Source organism: Manis pentadactyla, chromosome 2 (assembly GCF_030020395.1).
Source record: "Manis pentadactyla isolate mManPen7 chromosome 2, mManPen7.hap1, whole genome shotgun sequence".
Lineage (NCBI taxonomy): Eukaryota > Metazoa > Chordata > Mammalia > Pholidota > Manidae > Manis > Manis pentadactyla.
Genome location: NC_080020.1, coordinates 45,627,626 through 45,650,775, shown reverse-complemented (window position 1 = coordinate 45,650,775; position 23,150 = coordinate 45,627,626). Strand labels below are relative to the sequence as shown.

The window sequence follows — 23,150 nt, the reverse complement described above, 5'->3', positions numbered from 1 at the left end:
GTTGAAAATGGTTGAGTTAATGCAAACATAACTACTTAATTGCTAAATTGGTAGGCAGATTTCTGTGTCCAAGTATTTTCAGAGATACAGGTTTATGATGTAAGCTAAAATCAAAGCATTTGGTGAGCAAATTCCCAGAAAATGTACTCTGATAAATGCACAGGAAGCCCATGACAATCACAGAACAGTTTTTGTTTTAAAGAATTACTTTATGCTAAATTTTCAGAATGTCAGGTTGTATTCAGAAATTATGAAAAGAAAAAAGGAAAGCCTGCATTTTTTTTTTTTTTCAGAAATGTTTCAAGACTTGATGGTAGTTCTTCCAAATTTATTTTTACTTAACTTACTTATAGTTTTATTGTATACTAATCACTATTGTAAATGCTTTACAAATACTAAATTTTCATAAAAACCTAAATATTTTCAAGTTTTCCTGAGAGCATAGCTTAAATGCTTTTGCTAAATGTCCATTTTTTCCCAGTTCATTTAATAAAGGTAAATTAGGCAATAAACTGCAATTAGTTGAAAATGAAACTTTTAACCTCATATTTCATAGTGAAAATTCTGCATTGTTCAGTGGTTTCATTAAAATAGTATTTTATGTTGCAGAGACTTTTAAGTATTTTAATAATAGACATTGGATAAGGTCATTAGTATAGATGTGTTTCTCACATTAATATCCTGTTACATGTTTGTGATAGAGTAAAAAAATAAGAGACAGACAGATAAAAGTAAGCTTACTTCACAAGTCAAAAGCATTTACTTTGTCTTACTTTTGCACAAAGTAATTACTTTGAAACTTTTGACAGCATATAGATTTGAAAATGAATTTGAAGTGATGATTATTCTTAAGCAGCACAATGTATCTATCCTTTTTATGGGACTTGTTTGTAGGCTTTCTACAGATGGAGGAGGTGAAATAATGCTAATTCATATTTGTAAGGAAGGTGCCTTTTTCCTTACAAAAAAAAAAAATTGCCTCTGCTTTTTTCAAAGTATTTTCTTCTTTTATTATGAGATTATTTTTCTTTTGGGGTCTTCTGTTTGAGGGTCTTTTTCAGTTTTTTTGGTTTTAAGTACTGGAATTGTGGAGGTTTTGTTGCTGTGTTTCCCTTGTGATTCTTTCACAGTTGTACCAAGTTATCTTTCTGATATATTAACACACAAGAGTCTAGGCAGTTCTCTGGAACTACTCAGGTAGACCCCATACTTTATTCAAATAGATTGCTTATTTGAATAATGAGTAGGTAACTATTTGAATAATACTTAGTTGGATATTTAACAGGTATCTGTTCAAATAGGTATTTACCTACCTGTCATGTCCTGCCTTCCACTCCCTGCTTAGTAAACTAATACTGAATGTTGTCCCCAAATTATTTCTAATTCAGCTAAAGGTTAATGTAGCAGAAAATAAAATTTACTTTGTTGGTGGAATTAGGGGGTGGATTGTGATTATCTGACATACTGTGAACACCTTTTGGAGAATAATACTCTGAATGTAGTTACCTGTATTATTTGAAAGACTCAGGGAAAGGTCATTAGTATAGATGTGTTTCTCACATTACATTAAACCTAATATGCACATCGATAGTGTTGTGTTAGCCTTAGTGGACACTTAGTTAATATTTGTTAATTAAATAAGGAGACTTGGGTTCTACTCCTGAATAGACAATTTTCCCACTTTTATGTCTATACCCTTTTAGAATTCATCTGGTTTGCATTTCACTAGGATGAGCAAGGAGGAGGCCAAAAAGTACAGTGAGTCAAAATACTTAATGTTTTAGGGGAAAAAAAATAGCTGGCAGTGGCATTGTGTGCCACTCTGAAGATGAGAGGACAAGACCTGACATGTGCTTCTTTGATATAAAGTGGCCAGATTGGGTAAAGAGAGTGTGGTTTAATCTAAGTGTCAAACCAGATAACGCCTTGTAGCATTAGTTGGTCCTGCCATCTGGGACATATTCTGATATAGGGTATAGAAATTGTCCTGGGGCTGGAGTAATTTTGTTTTGCTTCTGCTATGAATACCCCAAATTCCATTTGCTTCTGGGCCAGTTAGGGAGTGGTTAATTTCATGACTTCTTTAGAACCATTTTGAGAAAAAATTATTTTAAATTAGTATTCTTCCTGCAATTAAATATAGAATGTTGAATTTTGACACACACCCTCTCCTTCCCACCTGTTCTGTCATTTTATTTCCCACCCACTCTTACCCAACACTCCATCAAGCTTCAATTTTCTTTTTACCTATTTTTCCATCTATCAAACTATTTCTTACCTATGGCACTGTGTAAGGTAAGAATGGCTCCAAATGTCAGTATGAGACCAATGATCAGAGGCCAGGCTCTGGGTGAAAAGTAGCTGCATTGGACCTGTTCTAGCACTACTACTGTGTAATATTCTCTATGGAGCTATGTTGCCTCTTGGAGCAAAAAAGGAGTGGTCTTTTGCCCTCTTTTTTCTTCTCTTCTTGGATTGAAACTGCAGTAGCGTGTTGTAGTTCTGCATGTAGCTGGGAGCATCTCCCTTGGCCCAGTATCAAAGATCAACTGTTCCTGTCCTATTTCCTCCAAAGACTGAAGCACAGATTCTCCCCCTCTTCTGCATCCTTGTCTAAATTAGCTGCTGTATGAATTTCAGAGAAAGGCATTTATAGTTCCTTGACTGAAGTCCAGAGGGGATGCTAGAGGATGCATCCTGTGGTCAGCTTTCCTCGTGGAACTGGTGGTTTGGCTATTCTTTCTCTGGACACCATAAAGCTGTCTTTTTCCTATGTGGGATGTTCAAGGGTTCTGAGAGTCAAACTATTGTTGCCATTTCATTTTTCCTAGTATGTCACCTCTTTGTTATAGCATCCCTTTGCTCGTTTTGGATCCTGCCATTATTGTCTGATGAAACACTCATGACTTTTTTAGGTAATTTTAAGAACGCTTTACGGAAGGTGTACTGTATGGAAAAGAGCTACTAACCTGTCACTGGAAGTTTTGGATAAAGCCACCTAATGTCTCTGTTTTTGTAGTTCTAAAATTGGTTAGGGGAATTTCAGAATGTGAGAATTAGCTAGTAGGCAAACTCCTAGCTATAATTTTGATGAAAGAAGAATGACCAGATAATTTTAACACATGTTCTGTAAATTTTGGTTTTGATGTTAGCCTTTTTTCTTCTCAGTTGCTTTAGGTCGTAACCAGCCATTGAAAAAGGAGAAACCCAAATGGAAAAGCGATTATCCCATGACAGATGGACAACTGCGCAGCAAGAGGGATGAATTTTGGGATACCGCACCAGCTTTTGAAGGCCGTAAAGAGATTTGGGATGCCTTGAAGGCTGCAGCACATGCTTTTGAGAGCAACGATCATGAACTGGCACAAGCAATCATTGATGGTGCAAACATAACATTACCACATGGTAGGTTTGCTGGTCCTCAGGGACAAAGCGGGAACACAGTCAGCTCCATTCAGATAGCAAGAAGCCAAATGGGAAAAGTTTATTCATTTTTCTTGCTATGAACTAATCTTTTTTTTTTTTTTTTTAATGTAGTGAAGAGGTATTTCTTTGTATGTCTTTCAAGCTGGAGATAGATTTAGTTTGTGTAATATATATATGAGTGTGTGTGTATTTCTCTCTCTCTCTCTCTCTCTCTCTCTCTCTCTCTATATATATATATATATATATATATATATATATTTAAATATTTTAAAACTCAAGACAGACAACACTTGATAGTCTATTTTCTGACTTCCATATAACGTAGTTCTCCGTTAGGGGCCCTCCACCCCCTGCCCAAGTCTCTTAGAGCTCCTTCACTGGTTTCCAACCAGCACTAGAGAGGTAGTCTCAAATTTAGATCACAGAAGTTACAGAGACTCAGTGGATGCTCCTTTAACTTTCTTTTAAAAAAGTCATTAACCTTTCTCATCAAGCCTAATGAGCTAACCTGAACTTAGAAGTTGGTCTCACATACTCTTCGGGACAGTTTTCTATGATTGTAGACCTGGGTATTATTAAAAACCTCTCTCCTTTGCTTAAGAATGTGACTCTATGGACCTATAAGCTTTGAATGTTTCCAGGGACATACATACGCTGGGTCCATGCACATCTTCCTGCTTGGTCTCCTTGATTAGAAACACATAAAAGATTTTCATGTTATACTGAGATTGACGTGTTAACTTTGTATTACATTCTTCTTTTGATTACTATATTATAAATTTATTTTTCCTTTCACCATTTCAAGTTAATGTTTTTCTAAGTTATCTCTTTAGCTCCATTTATAATTGCCTATATTCCTTTGCATTGTCATCAAATATCAATTTTCTGAATGAGTTGTGCTTCTAAGAAACTTTTTTAAAACATATGATCCATAGCTCTCCTGTTCTTTATTATGAAAGCTTATTAACATGGCCTTGTGTTAATAATGTTTATTGAGTACCCACAGTATATAGATTACTTTTTCTACACAGGTATAAAAATGATCCCTCCTACATTTGAAAATTTTATAATAGAAAACCATTTCATGACTCTTCAGTCCCTATTTTCATGGATAGTCTGAATTATTTACCTCTTACATGATTGGGAGTGGACTTCATCTTGCTCTATTAACCTTTTTCAATTCTATAATTTATCTTCAAATACTACCTTTATATAATATAAAGGGAAGGGCCTTCCTTTATAATCAGTTTTCTCACTCTTCTCTTTTAATGCTTATATTCTGTACTTTTTAAGCAGAATATATTTGTATTTGTATAGCCCTGCAAGTTGGGGGTTGGGGAGGGCTAGAGGAGTTGTTTATCTGTGTTGTCTTAATTTAGAAGCCTGAGATCCAGAATCTTGGAACTTTGATTTCCTTACTTTGTACTTACCATAGTTTCCTATAAGGGTATCAGATGTGTTCTATAAATTGTGGCCTCATTTATAAGTTTATGGAGGCAAAGTAGCCCTGTTGCATGCCTGAGCCTGTAATAACAATCCGGGTATTAATGTTATTGTTATTGGTACCCCTGATTGAATTCCCTTGTTCATATATGGAATTTATTAATAATACTTCTTGGGTGAACTTTTGAGTTGTATTGTACTCTTAACTCGCCATAAGTTTATGAATTAGCTATTTATATTCAGCTAACCACTTCAGTGATATTGTTGAAATTCCTCACATATTTTTGGTGTGATTACGTATTTGAAATTTTACTTTGGATACATTTAGTTGTGTTACACCCTAAACATCCCCAGCACTTCATATTTTGAGTTTAAAATACTGCATAGGTCAGGCTTTGGTATCAGACCTAGCCTTACTGTGGCCTCTGTCATATTCTTCCAGTTATATGACTTTGGGCAAATCACTTCTCTGTAAACTTCAATCCTCTCATCAGTTAAATGTGAGTTATAACTACCTATCCATAGATGATTGTATTGATTAAGTGAAATAATATAACATATAAATTATAGATTTTGATAATTTTCAGGATGTATTGTCTACTGGTAACATCTTTCTTTGGCTTTTAGGGAACTCTGCCTTTGGCTGTATGCCTACTGGAATTTTGAGATTTGTGATAATTCAATAACAACAATTAAATGGTAGAGTTATTAACTGGACACCAGAGCAGTGAGGACTTAGTTTAATGTCCTTTCATTCTTGGTTCATCCCCACCCCTTTCATCATCTTTGTCAGTATTACAGTAAGAAAATTAAACTGATCATAGGTTGACAATCTGAAGAGATCCTGAAAAGTATACTCTTTTCTAAACTTAATTCAATCACATCTCTCTTAATTCCTTGTTTTCATCTCTGTGTCTTCTCTTCCCATTATCTTTTTATTGTCTCCCCAATATAAATATTATAAAAAGTTCATTAAATTTGAAAACTCTATGAAAATGTCTCTGTAAATGTATATTTATGTAGTTATGTAAGCGGCATTATCTGCTATTTTAGATTGTATGCTCAAAATAAGCAAGAATTGTGCCCTTTTTGGTTTAAATTATATTTAGTATCAGTGTTATGTGCATAAAAATTATGTATTTGTCCATGGCCTTTTTGTATATGTAATGATAATTACCTTCTTTTCTGAGTTATTTTTTAAGGAAACAACAAAAACACCTTCTCCCAATGTTTCTGCCTTCCTTTCTTTTTCTGATAGTGGTTCCATTGGTGATTATGTTCTTGTTTCAATTCCAGTCAGCAGTTCACATTCATAATATTCCTGCCTGTCCAAGCACAAAATAATTCTGCACTTTTTACATATCTTCTTCTGTCATACATTAGTGATCAATCTTCAGTTCACTATCGTCAGATAGCAATAGGGAGAGTCATAACCACAGGGAATTTTATATATGTGCATATATTTTGACTGTGAGAATTATGATGCAGGTTGAGAATGATACAGACATGTATATTGTGAAAAGAGCTCCTTGGATGATTCTGATATCTGGTATGTCTTCCACAGCCTCCCCACCCTATAAGAGTTTTTATTTTTCATGATTTACACATGTTTTACTCATAGTTTTAAATTTCTTAAAGTGCTTATTTCCTTTTTCTAATTGATTGCTATTTTGCCATTACCTAAAAATCCTAAGAACACTCCACATACAGTATTTTGCCAGTGAAATCAGGTTATAGATTATGTAGCTTACCCAAATTAGCATATACAGAAAAATAGATAGGTGGCTGTTATTTCTATTTTTCACAGTCTGGCCCATAGTGTCTATTCAGTTTTCAGTTAAATCTTGCTCAGAAACAATATCTGTTTATTTGTAAAGATGAGCATTAAAGTTTTTTAGAATTATCATATAGAAGATTAAAAAGGATATTAAAAATTGCCTTCTCTGTTTACCAACCTTCTAATTTTCTGGAAAGTTTGTTGTGTATTCCTTTAACATTTACAGTTAAGTGTTTTACATCTTCCTGCAAGTCAAATGTAAAAATTTCCCTCATAACCGTTCTTGTATAGGGAGTAGCTGCTGACTGTCATTTGAGCACTTTACTTCTCACATACTTACAGACTTAATTTCAGTGTTATTCTTCTTGTGGCTAAACATTGCCAGTTCTTCCACTATGCTTTTGAAGGCCTGCTTATTTTGTTCTTTTTCATACTTAGGGATTTGGGAAGTAGAAAAGGGTAATATTTAAAAACTTAACTTTTTAAATCACCTTCAAAATAATAGGAAAGGAGTTGTTCTGAATTCTGCCCCTTTTCCTGATCTTAAAATATATCAAATGTGAATAAATTAAATTATGTATAGTGCAGTGGAAGTTTTAACACCAAGACACTATTTATAAATAATATAAATAGAGCATTTCTATCTATGGGGAGCTGATATGATGAAAAGAACACCTACATTGAGAATCAGGAATAAAAAATACTAATAACATGTTTTAAATTGATGTTAAATTTTCATGCCTGTGGTAATAATTTACAACAATCCCCATTTAAATAGATGAGAAAACTGAAGCACAGAGAAGTTATGTCATTTTTACAGGTTAAAATTCATGGAATTGGGATTTGAACTCAAGCCCTGGATCTAACAGTAACAAAGCAGCTTAATGATATCATCAAGTCATTACATTTCTGTTTTTTGTAAAAGACTGTACACGGAATCTTCAGTGTTAATTCCATTTCTCGTATTTTAGGTCTCTTCCACACTATGTAGAATGCTTTTAAAACTATATACTTCTATTTATATACTGAAGAGGAACAAGTGGATTCTCTTAAAACATGGATAGGCAGGAAATTCATATGTGGCAGACTCTTTTCAATTTCTCTTAACTTTGTTAGAGGCCCATTAAAAAATAGGCCATAAATTCTGGTACCTTTAAAGGTATCTATAATTTGTTGTTAAATAAACTGAATTGATAAGTTAATTCATGAACATAAAGCTCAGGAATAAAAGCATTGAAATATTGTACATACATGGGAAACAGGATTTTCACAAGACCTTTGTGTTTAGAAATGAAACAGGGCCTTAATAAAGGATCTGATAACTGAGTAACCATATTTTTAATATGCTATAAATGATTACCTCTCTATTCTCAAACAAAAATGGGGTTACAAAATGTAAATCTGTATCCACTCCTCCACAGCAGTCACCTTTTTTCTTCAGTTACAGCTACAAAGGCTGTAAAATAGCAGAGGGGGGCATAGGGCAGTTTCTCTGAAAAGTTCCTTTCTTCGCCATTCTGGATCATGGGAGTGGAGTAAAAGCAAGGTTTCTGACATGGTCCCAGGGAGCATACTACTCCATCTTCTGTTTCTGTAAATAAAGCCAGTTCAGCTTTAAATAAACCATGGTGTCCAAGTGCTTCTGGTCTGTTCCTCTGTCCTTTTTAAGGAGCTGGAATTAAAAACAACTGTCCCCTTAGAAATGTGGTACAGTATTACACAAGCTCTTAATCATGGTCTAACCATCATATGACTTTAGCAATACATAGGAGCTAAGCCACTTTTCACTTGTACTTTCTAGAAGAGATGGTGGACTTCGTGCTTCTGAATGCCATAGTTTAATTGCTTATAGGTGTGAGGAGATAGCTAAAGCCTAACTGCCAAATATATAAGCTTAATATAATTCCCAGCAAAGTGTTTGCATGAGAGAGCCTGTATTTTGTTAGTCCTGAAAGACTGCTCATAATATCTGGATGAAGGGTAGTTTTGGTGGCCCTTATGGCATTATCGTGGTTCACGTTTGTAGAAAACCCTATGAAGCATAAAGCAGTAGACTCAAACTTTATGAAACTTTGATCCTTTGTGATATTGCTGTTGCTGAGCTCTTCCCCCATAAGTCTGGTTCTGAGATTTAAGACTTGAGAAGGGAACCAACATTACTGAATGGTTTTTATGAGTTTATTAAATGAACTAGGCAGTTTTTTATGTGTTTCATTATTTAATCCTTATAACAATTTTGTGAGGTAGATACTATAATCCTTGAGGAAACAGGCTAAATATGTTCAAATTAGGATCTAAATTAAAATTGTGTTCTTGTCCTTTTTAGCTGTGTCCAACTCAGTTATATATTTAGGCCGCCTTTTACCATAGGAAGCCAGGTTTATTGAAAAGTACGAGTTCATGCCTTCTGGGTAGGTTGGAAAAGAGATGTCAGGAATAAAGATGACATTGCCACAGGCTTTGGAAGAGACCTTCAGTGTGACAAGCCTTGCAGATCTAGGACACTGTACTCCTTTGGGCAGGCAGGTTCTATATCAGATTCTCAGTATTTTTAAGTATTAAAAATTTTTCAGCAATATTGAAGTATATAAAGTATGCTAAACAATACATTTAAAGTGTAGGGTTTGATCAGCTCTGGCAGTATATACTCATGAAGCCATCACCATTATTAAGATAACATTTTGTATCCCCAGAAGTTTCGATATGCAGAAGCTGATTTTTAAGCTTTACAAAATTGTTCGTGTATCTATCCAAGTCTCAAGTGGTAAAAAACCTTAGACTGAACTACACACAGTCTTACATGAGTGAGCATAGAGGGATAAACATTAAGGCCTTTGAATGCTTAAAAAAACATCTTTTTATTTATTTTTTATTAAGGTATCATTGACATACAATCTTATGAAGGTTTCCCATGAGCAACATTGTGGTTACAACATTCACCCATATTATCAAGTCCCCCCCATACCCCATTGCAGTCACTGTCCATCAGTGTGGTAAGAAAAAGACATCTTTTTTATTTTGGTATCATTAATATACAGTCACATTAGCAACATTGTGGTTATTAGATTCCCCCCATTATCAAGTCCCCACCACATACCCCATTAGAATCACTGTCCATCAGCATAGTAAGATGCAATAGAGTCACTACTTGAAAAAAGACATCTTTTTAAGACCTGAAACTCTGCTTGTGAAAGAGTTTCTGACATTTAGTAAAGTTGTTTTTATTATTTGGCATATAATTTAGTTCTATCTTTATAGTTGTCTGAAATATTTTGAAGCCTAATTAAAAACAGCCATAGAAAACAGTTGACCAAGGGAAATAGAACATCTGAGCCAATCATCTAGATAGAAAGGCAAATACAAACAACATAAAAAAAATTATGTATGAAATCAGAACAGAAGGTGGGGCCTTGGCAGCTTTCATAGGAAGCTTCCAGGGCTTCCTGACCTGGGGAGGTGATGCCCTGGCAGTCATATATCCTGGTGGCCATCTGTCTCTGCTGGGACTTGAGGCCTACAATGGGCTTGTCAGAAGGAAAAAAAAAAAGTCGTTCCATAGAGGATGTTTGGTGAGCGATGTAAGCAAGTCTGGCTAGAACTTTTTTAGAACTAGTGAAGAACTGGTAAATTAACTGCACCCTCAGTGGCCAGTGGGTGGTGATTAAAGCCTTTTGTGTATTGCAAATGCAAATATAGCTAAAAGTAGTTTTGGAAAGGTAGAAAAATCCCTACCTTCCCTTTGTGTGGTTCCTTCCCTATTGTGTTTAAATACACAGGATTTCTTAAGCAAAACTCTCCATCTTTTAACTAAGCCCTATTTTTTGCACATTTCCTCTCAAATATGGTAGATGAGGCAGAGACAGTAATGTGTCCATTTTGTTACTACATGATGTCCTCACAGCATAGAGACAGTCACCATTTTCTTTGGCTTCGTCTTCCAGTTCCTTGACCTGTTGATAACAGTGCTGGCAAATGTGCTGTCCGCCTGCCTTTGGACTGTCGGTTTCTTTTTTTTTTTTCTTTTTAATTTTTTATTAAGGTATTATTGACATACATACACTCTTATGAAGGTTTCACATGAAAAAACAATGTGGCTACTACATTTACCCTTATTATCAAGTCCACACCCATACCCCAATGCAGTCACTGTCCATCAGTGCAGCAAGATGCCACAGATGCAATATTTGCCTTCTCTGTGCTATACTGTTTTCCCCGTGTTACCCCATACCATGTGTACTAAACATAATACACCTCAATCCCCTCCCTCACCCCTCCCCTTTGGTAACCACTGATTCCTTGGAGCCTCTGGGTCTGCTGCTATTTTGTTCTTTCAGTTTTGCTTCATTGTTTTACTCCACAAATGAGGGAAATCATTTGGCAGTTGTCTTTCTCCACCTGGCTTGTTTAACTGAGCATAATATCCGCCAGCTCCATCCATATTGTTGCAAAGAGTAGGATTTGTTTCTTTCTTATGGCTAAATAGTATTCCATTGTGTATATGTACCACCTCTTTATCCATTCATCTACTGATGGACACTTAGGTTGCTTCCATATCCTGGCTAATTGTAAAAAGTGCTGTGATAAACATAGGGGTGCTTATGTCTTTTTGACTCTCAGAAGTTGTATTCTTTGGGTAAATTCCAAGGAGTGGGATTCCCGGGTCAAATGCTATTTCTACTTTTAGTTTTTCCAGGAACCTCCTTACTGCTTTCCACAATGGCTGAACTAGCTTACATTCCCACCAACACTGTAGGAGGGTTCGCCTTTCTCCGCATCCTCACCAGCATTTGTTGTTAGTCTTTCTGATGCTGGCCATCCTAACTGGTGTGAGGAGGGTGATATGTCATTGTGGTTTTAATTTGCATTTCCATGATGTGGAGCATCTTTTCGTATGTCTGTTGGCCATCTTAATTTCTTCTTTGGAGAACTGTCTCTTCATATCCTTTGCCCATTTTTTTAATTTGGTTATTTGCTTTTTGGGAGTTGAGGCGTGTAAGTTCTTTATATATTTTGCATGTTAACCCCTTGTTGGATAGGTCATTTACAAATATATTCTCCCATACTCTAGGCTGCCTTTTTGTTCTGTTGATAGTGTCCTTTGCCGTACAGAAACTTTTTAGTTTGATGTAGTCCCATGAGTTCATTTTTGCTTTTGTTTCCCTTGCTTGAGGAGATGTGTCCAGGAAGAAGTTACTCATGCTTATATTCAGGAGATTTTAGCCTATGTTGTCTTCTAAGAGTTTTATGGTTTCATGACTTACATTCAGGTCTTTGATCCATTTTGAGTTTACTTTTGTGTATGGGGTTAAACAATAATCCAGTTTCTTTTTCCTGCATGTAGCTGTCCAATTTTGCCAACACCAGTTGTTGAAGAGGCTATCATTTCCCTATTGTATGTCCATGGCTCCTTTATCATATATTAATTGACCATATATGGTTGGGTTTATATCAGGACTCTCTAGTCTGTTCCCTTGGTCTATGGGTCTGTTCTTGTGCCAGTACCAAATTGTCTTGATTACTGTGGCTTTGTAATAGAGCTTGAAGTTGGGGAGCATAATCCCCCCATATTTATTCTTCCTTCTCAGGATTGCTTTGGCTATTCAGGGTCTTTCGTGGTTCCATATGAATTTTAGAACGATTTTCTCTAGTTCATTGAAGAATGCTGTTGGTATTTTGATAGGAATTGCATTGAATCTGTAGATTGCTTTAGGCAGGATGGCCATTTTGACAATATTAATTCTTCCTATCCATGAGCACGGGGTGTGTTTCCATTTATTGGTATCTTCTTTAATTTCTCTCATGAGTGTCTTGTAGTTTTCAGAGTATAGGTCTTTCACTTCCTTGGTTAGGTTGTGATGCAACCTAGGTATTTTATTATTTTTGATGGAACTGTGAATGGAGCTGTTTTTTTGATTTCTCTCTCTGCTAGTTCATTGTTAGTGTACAGGAAAGCAACAGATTTCTGTGTATTAATTTTGTATCCTGCAACTTTGCTGAATTCAGATATTAGATCTAGTAGTTTTGGAGTGAATTCTTTAGGGTTTTTTATGCGCAATATCATGTCATCTGCAAACAGGGACAGTTTGACTTCTTCCTTGCCAATCTGGATGCCTTTTATTTCTTTGTGTTGTCTGATTGCTGTGGCTAGGACCTCCAGTACTATGTTGAATAGAAGTGGGGAGAGTGGGCATCCTTGTCTTGTTCCCAATCTTAAAGGAAAAGCTTTCAGCTTCTTGCTGTTAAGTATAATGTTGGCTGTGGGTTTGTCATATATGGCCTTTATTATGTTGAGGTACTTGCCCTCTATCCCCATTTTGTTGAGAGTTTTTATCATGAATGGATATTGAATTTTGTCAAATGCTTTTTCAGCATCTATGGAGTTGATCATGTGGTTTTTGTCCTTTTTGTTGATGTGGTGGATGATGTTGATGGATTTTTGAATGTTGTACCATCCTTGCATCCCTGGAATAAATCCTACTTGATCATAATGGGTGATATTTTTGATGTATTTTTGAATTTGGTTTGCTAATATTTTGTTGACTATTTTTGCGTCTATGTTCATCAGGGATATTTGTCTGTAATTTTCTTTTTTTTGTGGTGTCTTTGCCTTGTTTTGGTATTAGAGTAATGCTAGCCTCATAGAATGAGTTTGAAAATATTCCTTCTTCTACTCTTTGGAAAACTTTAAGGAGAATGGGTATTAAGTCTTCACTAAATGTTTCCTAAAATTTAGCAGTGAAGCCATCTGGTCCAGGAGTTTTGTTCTTAGGTAGGTTTTTGATTACCAGTTCAATTTCGTTGCTGGTAATTGGTCTGTTCAGATTTTCTGTTTCTTTCTGGATTAGCCTTGGACGGTTGTATTTTTCTAGAAAGTTGTCCATTTCTTCTAGGTTATCCAGTTTGTTAGCGTATAGATTTTTGTAGTATTCTCTAATAATTCTTTATATTTCTGGGGTATCTGTAGTGATTTTTCCTTTCTCATTTCTGATTCTGTTTATGAGAATAGACTCTTTTTTTCCTTGATAAGTCTGGCTAAGGGTTTATCTTTTTTGTTTATTTTCTTGAAGAACCAGCTATTGCTTTCATTGATTCTTTCTATTGTTTTATTCTTCTTGATTCTATTTATTTCTACTCTAGTCTTTATTATGTCCCTCCTTCTACTGACTTTTGGCCTCATTTGTTCTTCTTTTTCTAGTTTCATTAATTGTGAGTTTAGACTGCTTATATGGGATTGTTCTTCTGTCCTGAGGTAGGCCTGTATTGCAATATACTTTGCTCTCAGCACAGGCTTGATTGTGTCCCACAAATTTTGCGGTGTTGAATTATTGTTGTCATTTGTCTCCATACATTGCTTGATCTCTGTTTTTATTTGGTCATTGATCCATTGGTTATTTTGGAGTATGTTGTGAAGCCTCCATGTGTTTGTGGGATTTTTCATTTTCTTTGCATAATTTATTTCTAGTTTCATACCTTTGTCATCTGAGAAACTGATTGGTACAATTTCAATGTTTTTGAATTTACTGAGGCTCTTTTTGTGGCATAGAATATTATCTATTCTTGAAAGTGTTCCATGTGCACTTGAGAAGAATGTGTATTCTGCTGCTTTTGGGTGTAGAGTTCTGTAGATGTCTATAAGGTCTGTCTGTTCTAATGTGTTGTTCCATGCCTCTGTCTCCTTACTTATTTTCTCTCTGGTTGATCTGTTCTTTGGAGTGAGTGAAGTCTTGAAGTCTCCTAAAATGAATGCATTGTATTCTATTTCCCCTTTTAATTCTGTTAGTGTTTGTTTCACATATGTAGGTGCTTCTGTGTTGGATGCATAGATATTTATAATGGTTATACCTTCTTGTTGGATTGACCCCTTTATCATTATGTAATGTCCTTCTTTGTCTCTTGTGACTTTCTTTGTTTTGAAGTCTATTTTGTGTGATAGAGGTACTGTAACTCCTGCTTTTTTCTCCCTATTAGTTGCATGAAATATCTTTTTCCATCTGTTCACTTTTAGTCTGTGTATGTCTTTGGGTTTAAAGTGAGTCTCTTGTAGGCCGCATCAGTGTATAGATGGGTCTTGTTTTTTTATTCATTCATTGACTCCATGTCTTTTGATTGGTCCATTCAGTCCATTTACATTTAGGGTGATAATCGATAGGTATGTACTTATTGCCATTGCAGGCTTTAGATTCATAGTTACCAAAGGTTCAAGGTTAACTTCCTTACTCCCTAAGAGTCTAACTTAACTCATGTAATATGCTATTACAAACACAATCTAAAGGTTCTTTTCTTTTTCTCCTCCTTTTTCTTCCTCCTTCATTCTTTTTTTTTCTTATCATTAATCTACAATTACATGAGGAACATTATGTTTACTAGACTCCCCCCATCACCAAGTCCCCCCCACATACCCCAGTACAGTCACTGTCCATCAGCATAGTACGATGCTGTAGAATCACTACTTGTCTTCTCTGTGTTGTACAGCCCTCCCCATGCTCCCCCCCACATTATACATGCTAATCGTAATGCCCCCTTTCTTTTTCCCCCCACTAATCCCTCCCTTCCCACCCATCCTCCCCAGTCCCTTTCCCTTTGGTGGTAACTGTTAGTCTGTTCTTGGGTCCTGTGAGCCTGCTGCTGTTTTGCTCCTTCAGTTTTTTTCTTTGTTCTTATACTCCACAGATGAATGAAATCACTTGATACTTGTCTTTCTCTGCCAGGCTTATTTCACTGAGCATAATACCCTCTAGCTCCATCCACGTTGCTGCAAATGGTAGGATTTGTTTTCTTCTTATGGCTGAATGATATTCCATTGTGTATATGTACCACATCTTTATCCATTCATCTACTGATGGACACTTAGGTTGCTTCCATTTCTTGACTATTGTAAATAGTGCTGCAATAAACATAGGGGTGTATATGTCTTTTTCAAACTGGGCTGCTGCATTCTTAGGGTAAATTCCTAAGAGTGGTATTCCTCAGTCGGTCAAATGGTATTTCTATTTTGAATTTTTTGAGGAACCTCCATACTGCTTCCCACAATGGTTGAACTAATTTACATTCTCACCAGCAGTGTGGGAGGTTTCCCCTTTCTCCACAACCTCGCCAACATTTTTTGTTGTTTGTCTTTTGGATGGTGGTGATCGTTACTGGTGTGAGGTGATATCTTATTGTGGTTTTAATTTCTCTTTAATTTGCATTTCTATGATAATTAGCGATGTCGAGCATCTTTTCATGTGTCTGTTGGCCTTCTTCTTTGGAGAAGTGTCTGTTCAGCTCCTCTGCCCATTTTTTAATTGGATTATTTGCTTTTTTGTTTGTTGAGGTGCATGAACTCTTTATATATTTTGGATGTCTACCCTTTATCAGATCTGTCATTTATTAATATATTCTCCCATACTGTAGGATGCCTTTTTGTTCTATTGGTGGTCTCCTTTGCTGTACAGAAGCTTTTCAGCTTTATATAGTCCCAATTAGTTCATTTTTGCTTTTGTTTTCCTTGCCTGGGGAGATGTGTTCATGAAGAAGTTGCTCATATTTATGTCCAAGGGATTTTTGCATATGTTTTTTTCCAAGAGTTTTATGGTTTCATGACTTACATTCAGGTCTTTAATCCATTTCGAATTTACTTTTGTGAATGGGGTTAGGAATGATCCAGTTTCATTCTCTTAACATGTCGCTGTCCAGTTTTGCCAACACCAGCTGTTGAAGAGGCTGTCATTTCCCCATTGTATATCCATGGCTCCTTCATCGTATATTAACTGACCATATATGTTTGGGTTAATATGTGGACTCTCTATTCTTTTCCACTGGTCTGTGGGTCTGTTCTTGTGCCAGTACCAAATTATCTTAATGACTGTGGCTTTGTAGTAGAGCTTGAAGTTGGGAAGCGCGATCCCCCCTGCTTTATTCTTCCTTCTCAGGATTGCTTTGGCTATTTGGGGTCTTTTGTGGTTCCATATGAATTTTAAAACTATTTGTTCCAGTTAGTTGAAGAATGCTGTTGGCATTTTGATAGGGATTACATTGAATCTGTAGATTGCTTTAGGCAGGATGGCCATTTTGACAATATTAATTCTTCCTAAGCAAGAGTATGGGATGAGTTTCCATTTGTTAGTGTCCTCTTTAATTTCTCTTAGGAGTGTCTTGTAGTTTTTCGGGTATAGGTCTTTCACTTCCTTGGTTAGGTTTATTCCTAGGTATTTTATTCTTTTTGATGCTATGAATGGAATTGTTTTCTGATTTCTCTTTCTGCTAGTTCATCATTAGTGTATAGGAAAGCAACAGATTTCTGTGTGTTACTTTTGTATCCCTTAACTTTCCTGAATTCAGATATTTGTTCTAGTAGTTTTGGAGTGGCCTCCTCCATTCTTTATATATTAGGTATCATATTCTGTACTCTTTGTCTCTCCCTTGATTGACTTTGGGTATAGTTAATTTAATTTTGCATTTGCTTAGTAATTAGCTGTTCTACTTTCTTTACTGTGGTTTTATTACCTCTGGTGACAGCTATTAAACCTTAGGAGCATTTCCATCTATAGAAGTCCCTTCAAAATACACTGTAGAGATGGTTTGTGGGAGGTAAATCCTCTCAGCTTTTCCTTTTCTGGAAATTGTTTAATCCCTCCTTCAAATTTAAATGATAATCTTGCCGGATAAAGTTTGCTTGGTTCCAGACCCTTGTGCTTCATTGCATTAAATATATCATGCCACTCCCTTCTGACCTGTAAGGTTTCTGCTGAGAAGTCTGATGATTGCCTGTTGGGCTTTTCTTTGTTATGTGATCTTATTTCTCTCTCTGGCTGCTTTTAGTAGTCTGTCCTTATCCTTGATCTCTGCCATTTTAATTACTATATGTCTTGGTGTTGTCTTCCTTGGGTCCCTTGTGTTGGGAGATCTCTGTATCTCCATGGCCTGAGAGACTATCACCTTCCCCAGATTGGGGAAGTTTTCAGCAATTACCTCCTCAAAACACTTTCTATCCCATTCTCTCCCTCTTCTTCTTCTTCTGGTACCCCTATAATGCGAATGTTATTGCATTTGGATTGGTCACACAGTTCTCTCAACATTCTTTCATTCTTAGAGATCCTTTTTTCCCTCTGTGCCTCAGCTTCTTTGTGTTCCTCTTCTCTAGTTTCTATTTCATTTATTGTCTCCACCATATCTAATCTGCTTTTAATACCCTCCATTGTGCTCTTCAACGATTGGATCTCTGACCGGAATTCATTCCTGAGTTCTTCAATTTCTTTCCATACCTCCATGAGCATGTTAATGATTTTTATTTTGAACTCACTTTCAGGAAAATTCATGAGGTCTATGTAATCTTTCTCAGGAGTTGTATTAATAATTTTACTCTGAACCAAGTTCCTTTGGCATTTCATATTTGTATATGGTGCCCTCTGGTGCCCAGAAGCTCTACTTTCTGGAGCTGCTCTGCCCCTGGAGCAATGTCGGGGGTTGCAGGGGTGTAGTATTGGTGCCTGGGGGGAGGAAGGAGCTGTTTCCTGCTTCCCGGCTTCTATGCCTGTCTCCACTGCCTGAACCAGTGGGTCGAGCACACAGGTATAAGCCTCTATGCTATGCATTTGTAGTTGCTGTAGACAGATCTTCCCTCTGGCTGGCCTAACACAAGGGTAGGGTTTGCTGGTTTGCGAGCCAGGTAGGGCTGGCACGGAGAAAGGCGCAGTAGGCTGTGTATCACGTATGGGTTCCTTGGAGCTGTGTAGTCAGCCAGGGAGCTGGAGCACCTGAAGATTGTGAAAGCTCCCAACCTGCTGGGCAGAGTTCACCCGGACAATTTTGTTTACCTGTCCTTTCTCCTGAGCAGTAAGCTCTGTGCAGTCCTTGCCCCTTTAGTAGCTCTCTTGCTAAGGGCTTCCTTGTTAGGAAGTCTCTCAGACTGCCTGCCTTTCTTTGTCCCAGAGCAGCCAGATATGGATCCTTGCTTTCCACAAGTGGCTGGAATCTCAGTGTCTCCAGGAATTCTGCCTGTCTTAGCTTTCCAATCCCATAATTATGAGAGTATCATGAAAGCACCATGAAATGTAGGTTTGTGCTCCCAGAGCAGATCTCTGGAGTTAGATATTCAGCAGTCCCAGGCCTCCATTCCCTCCCCGTTCTGTTTATCTTCCTTCCACCGGTGAGCTGAGGTCAGGGAAGGGCTTGGGTCCTGCCGGGCCACAGCTTTGGTACATTACCCTGTTCCATGAGGTCTGCTCTTTTCTCCAGGTGTTATGCAGTCTGGCGCAGTCCTCTTTCCTGTTGCTCTTTTAGGATTAGTTGTATTAATTATATTTTCGTATTATATGCAGTTTTAGGAGGAAGCCTCTGTCTCACCTCTCACACCACCATCTTTAATCCTTTGGACTGTGGGTTTCTTGCTCCTTGTGATTCATATTTGGCTTTCACCCCTCTTATATTAGTCCTCTTTTTTTTTTTTTTAACCCTCTGCACATTTCCTCCTTCCCATTAGCTATATCACCAATCTGGGGGCCAAGCCTTGTAGTTTTATCCTTGTGTTACACATTTACTTCTTCAGGAATTAGATTATTTCACTCTGTCACTTATTGTCCCTGACACTGGAAGCGTTACTTCTCTCTGCTTCAATTTTCCCATTTGTAAAATGAGTGTAATAGGTTCCTTAGAGGACTATTGTGGAGATTATTAATGTATTCAGAGTGCTTCAAGCTAAAACTGGTAAGTACTCCTACATGTTTGCTTTTATGTTTAAACTTATACATTTGAGATTAGTACTCTACAAACTGCTTTTACCTTTTCCCAATATGTTTCTTCAGGGACCTGCAGATAATTCAATTAAGTATCTCACCAAAACTGAAGTAGTTAAAAAAACTAAGCAAAGAATCTTGTAACCCTGAGTTCTCTGTCACTCTCACTTCTTGGTGATTCTTTTTCTTTCTTGTTTTCCATCATACATCATCAGGTGCTGCCAGTTACCATTTATTGTCTCAGATCCATTTCTTTGTGTTGCTATAGTCATATAGTCATTTTAGTGGGTCCCCCTGATTCCAGGCAGCCATTCTCCCTTTAGCCAAATGATAAAATAATCTTCAGACATACTTTTGTTCACTAGCATAATCCTAGCATCTGGAACATTGCTTGGCATATAATAGGCACTCAATATTTGTTGGACGAAAGACTCATATATCTATATCAGCAACCTCTAGTAATGTCCTACAGTATTAAGTCTAAACTTCCAAACCCTTCTATCAGGTTTTCACTATTGCCATCTATTTAGTAATTTCATATCACTGTTTCTATATTCCATTTCAATAAAACCACTTGCTATTTCTGTACTAAGTCTTATTTCCTTATCATTCCTATTTCTTGGAATACCTTTCATTTCTGTTCTACGTGATGCCCAGAACACACTATTTGCATAGAATTTCTCCTTCTTGGCTCTACCAACTGTAGTCTACTTTTCTGTTGTGTGCTATCTCAGCTCCTATTTTTAGTGTATCAATTTGTACTTAAATCTTTGGTGAGTATGTTGTATCTGCTTACCTTCATTATAAGTTTCTGGGGACCAAGGACAATATTGACTCTCTTGTAACCTTTCTCCAGTGGCCTACACACTCCCAAGTGTTTATTAAGTGTTCATATGGTGACTTTGTAGAATATGAGAATTGTTTTCTAGTATCCTTATGAAGTCCTAAAGAGGTTGTATGATACAGATCACTATTAGCAGAGCAGTGTTGTCTTTAGTAAAGAGATACGGTGCTATTAAATGGTGGAGGATTGGGAGTATATTATTCAAAAGAGTCTGGCCCTACAGAGAAGTCATTCTGCTCTGAATTGGTAATTCTGGGAGTAATTTTCAGATGTGGGCTATATTATAAACAAAGATTATGTTTGTTGATATGTTATGATCCAAGATACTTAATTTAGGGAGCGGGTAACCCATAAAACCGTAGCCTAAATGTACTTAGATCATGGTCTGGATTTTTCTACTATTTAGTTTTTAGTTTAATCTAAAACTGGAGAATATTTATAACTCATTATAATTCAACAGGCAAAAGTGAGAAAAAGAGCAGATAAACCAGAAAACTTTGTTTTAAGTAAAATGCAAGTTTCCTTTATCAAGAATTTTAACAAGGGAAGATTCTAAGCAATATAGAATCTGGATAGCTTATTTCTAGCATCATAGATATGAATACTGCCTGAGCTGGAATAAGAGGGTATGCCATCCAGCTGTACCTCTTCCATGGAGTTTCTGTTCTCACCCACTTGAGATCTGAAAACTGAACCCCTGACTTGCTAGGCTGAAGGGCAGGAGGGTGAAGACTTTGCTTCCCATACTCTGCTTCCCATTAGAAAGAGCTAAAGTGCTTGTTATATGTTTGGTTTTGAGGTTGGCATGCACTACTGTTTTAGCACTGTACACAAGGCTGCTGTGTCATCTCGAGGCCTAGCTTCCAGAGAGTCTAAGAATGTAGGCTGCTTTTCTGTCAAAATATCATTCTCCCTGTAGTTGGGCTGCATTGGTTTGCAGACCTATTTTAAATCTATTGTGCACATAGGTGAAGAAACATGTGCAAAGCTGGAAACCACTTTAGAGGTTTTATCCTGTCTCATTTTGCTGATTGAGAAAGGTATTTCATGTTAAAGAATATTGCTCTAGTTTGTACAAGACTGGGAATTTCATCTTGGTCTCCTGATTCCGAAGATAGTGATTGGGAATGGTGACTTGCTGAGGGAATGTTTTTCTAGCAGAACAATCACATATATATGCTCTTGTGCTTACCAGAATGATAGTACTAACCCCACAGTATCAGGGCTATGTCTCTAGAGGTGATGGGTCTGTGGTGAACTCTCCACTTTCTCTTACCTAGTTCTCCTGATGGCCAGCCCATCTGAAAGACATCAGTAGGCTTCTTCGCCTCAGGACTAGGCTGTATATGGTACATAAAAGTGAGGTTTGCACAACTATACCCCTATTTATACTGGTACTGCAGTGAGGTGGTTACTAGGTTAGGGAGCTGCTTGTGATCACTAAACTGTGCTTCAAGTATGTTCGTTTCTGCAGTGTCATAGCAGTGTATACATTAATTAGTAAATAACAGAGAGGCTGGACAATGTCTTTAAACACAGAGGAAAGGGGATATTCATCTGTGTTATGCCTGGTGACTGAATTTTCACCCCAGCCCATCTTAAGGCAGATCCAGTCCAACCCATGGTGGGGATGGTGATGGCTCTAGTTTCATTTTGGATGCTTTGTATTTTCAGTCCATTGATAATAGACTACAGAGCTACATTCATGAACTCATTTGTTCATTGATAACTATTTCTCAGTGTCCCACTCCCCATATTCATTAGCCTATGTATGGGTGTTTTGAATATGATAGATGCTTTTGTTTTTTACCTGAATTGATGATAATCAGCTGACATTAATATCCCAGTTTGAGCAAAGGACACGTTATGAATAGCCTTGCGATAAACATTCATTAAGTATGCTTTCAAGCTCCCTAAGGGAAGTCCTGGTAATTATAAGCTTTATAAGGAAATTAGCCATTAATACCTCCTTTTAGACCATAAATACTTTTTTCCCTCCTTAGAGTTTCTGGTTATAAACTTCATAGCCTTTTCATTCTTTCTGTTTAATCCATAGCTTCTCTGTACAGATAGACTAATAGAGGTAAAATAAAACACCTCAGTCATTTCCTTTTTCTTTTTCTTCTTTTTTTTTTTTTCTAAAATTTTTTATTAAGGTATGATTGATATACGCTCTTATGAAGGTTTCACATGAAAAAACAATGTGGTTACTACATTTACCCATGTTATCAAGTCCCCACCCATACCCCAATGCAGTCACTGTCTGTCAGTGCAGCAACTTGCCAGAGATCCGCTATGTCCCTTCTCTGTGATACACTGTTCTCCCTGTGATCCCCCACACCATGTGTACTAAACATAATACCCCTCAGTTCCCTTCTTCCTCCCTCCCCACCCGCCCTCCCCCACCCCTCCCCTTTGATAACCACTAGTTCATTCTTGGAGTCTCTGAGTCTGCTGCCACTTTATTCCTTCAGTTTTGCTTCATTTTTATACTCCACAAATGAGGGAAATCATTTGGCATTTGTCTTTCTCCGCCTGGCTTATTTCACTGAGCATAATGTCCTCCAGCTCCATCCATGTTGTTGCAAATGGTAGGATTTGTTTCTTTCTTATGGCTGAATAGTATTCCATTGTATATATGTACCACATCTTCTTTATCCATTCATCTACAGATGGACACTTAGGTTGCTTCCATATCTTGGCTATTGTAAAAAGTGCTGTGCTGAACATAGGGGTGCATATGTCTTTTTGAATCTTAGAAGTTGTATTCTTTGGGTATATTCCAATAAGTGGGATTCCGGGGGCAAATGGTATTTCTATTTTTAGTTTTTTGAGGAACCTCCATATTGCTTTCCACAATGGTTGAACTATCTTACATTCCCACCAGCTGTGTAGGAGGGTTCCCCTTTCTCTGCATCCTAGCCAACATTTGTTGTTCTTAGTCTTT

General features: G+C 37.0%; 1 protein-coding gene across 1 annotated transcript in view; it reads left to right on the top strand.

Moving 5' to 3' along the window:
• UBTD2 (ubiquitin domain containing 2) overlaps positions 1–23,150 on the top strand; it is a 55,923-nt gene that overhangs the window by 31,416 nt on the left and 1,357 nt on the right. The window contains exon 2 of the mRNA XM_036884681.2: positions 3,169–3,405. Coding sequence (XP_036740576.1) covers positions 3,169–3,405 — 237 coding nt within the window. The remainder of the gene's footprint in view (positions 1–3,168; positions 3,406–23,150) is intronic.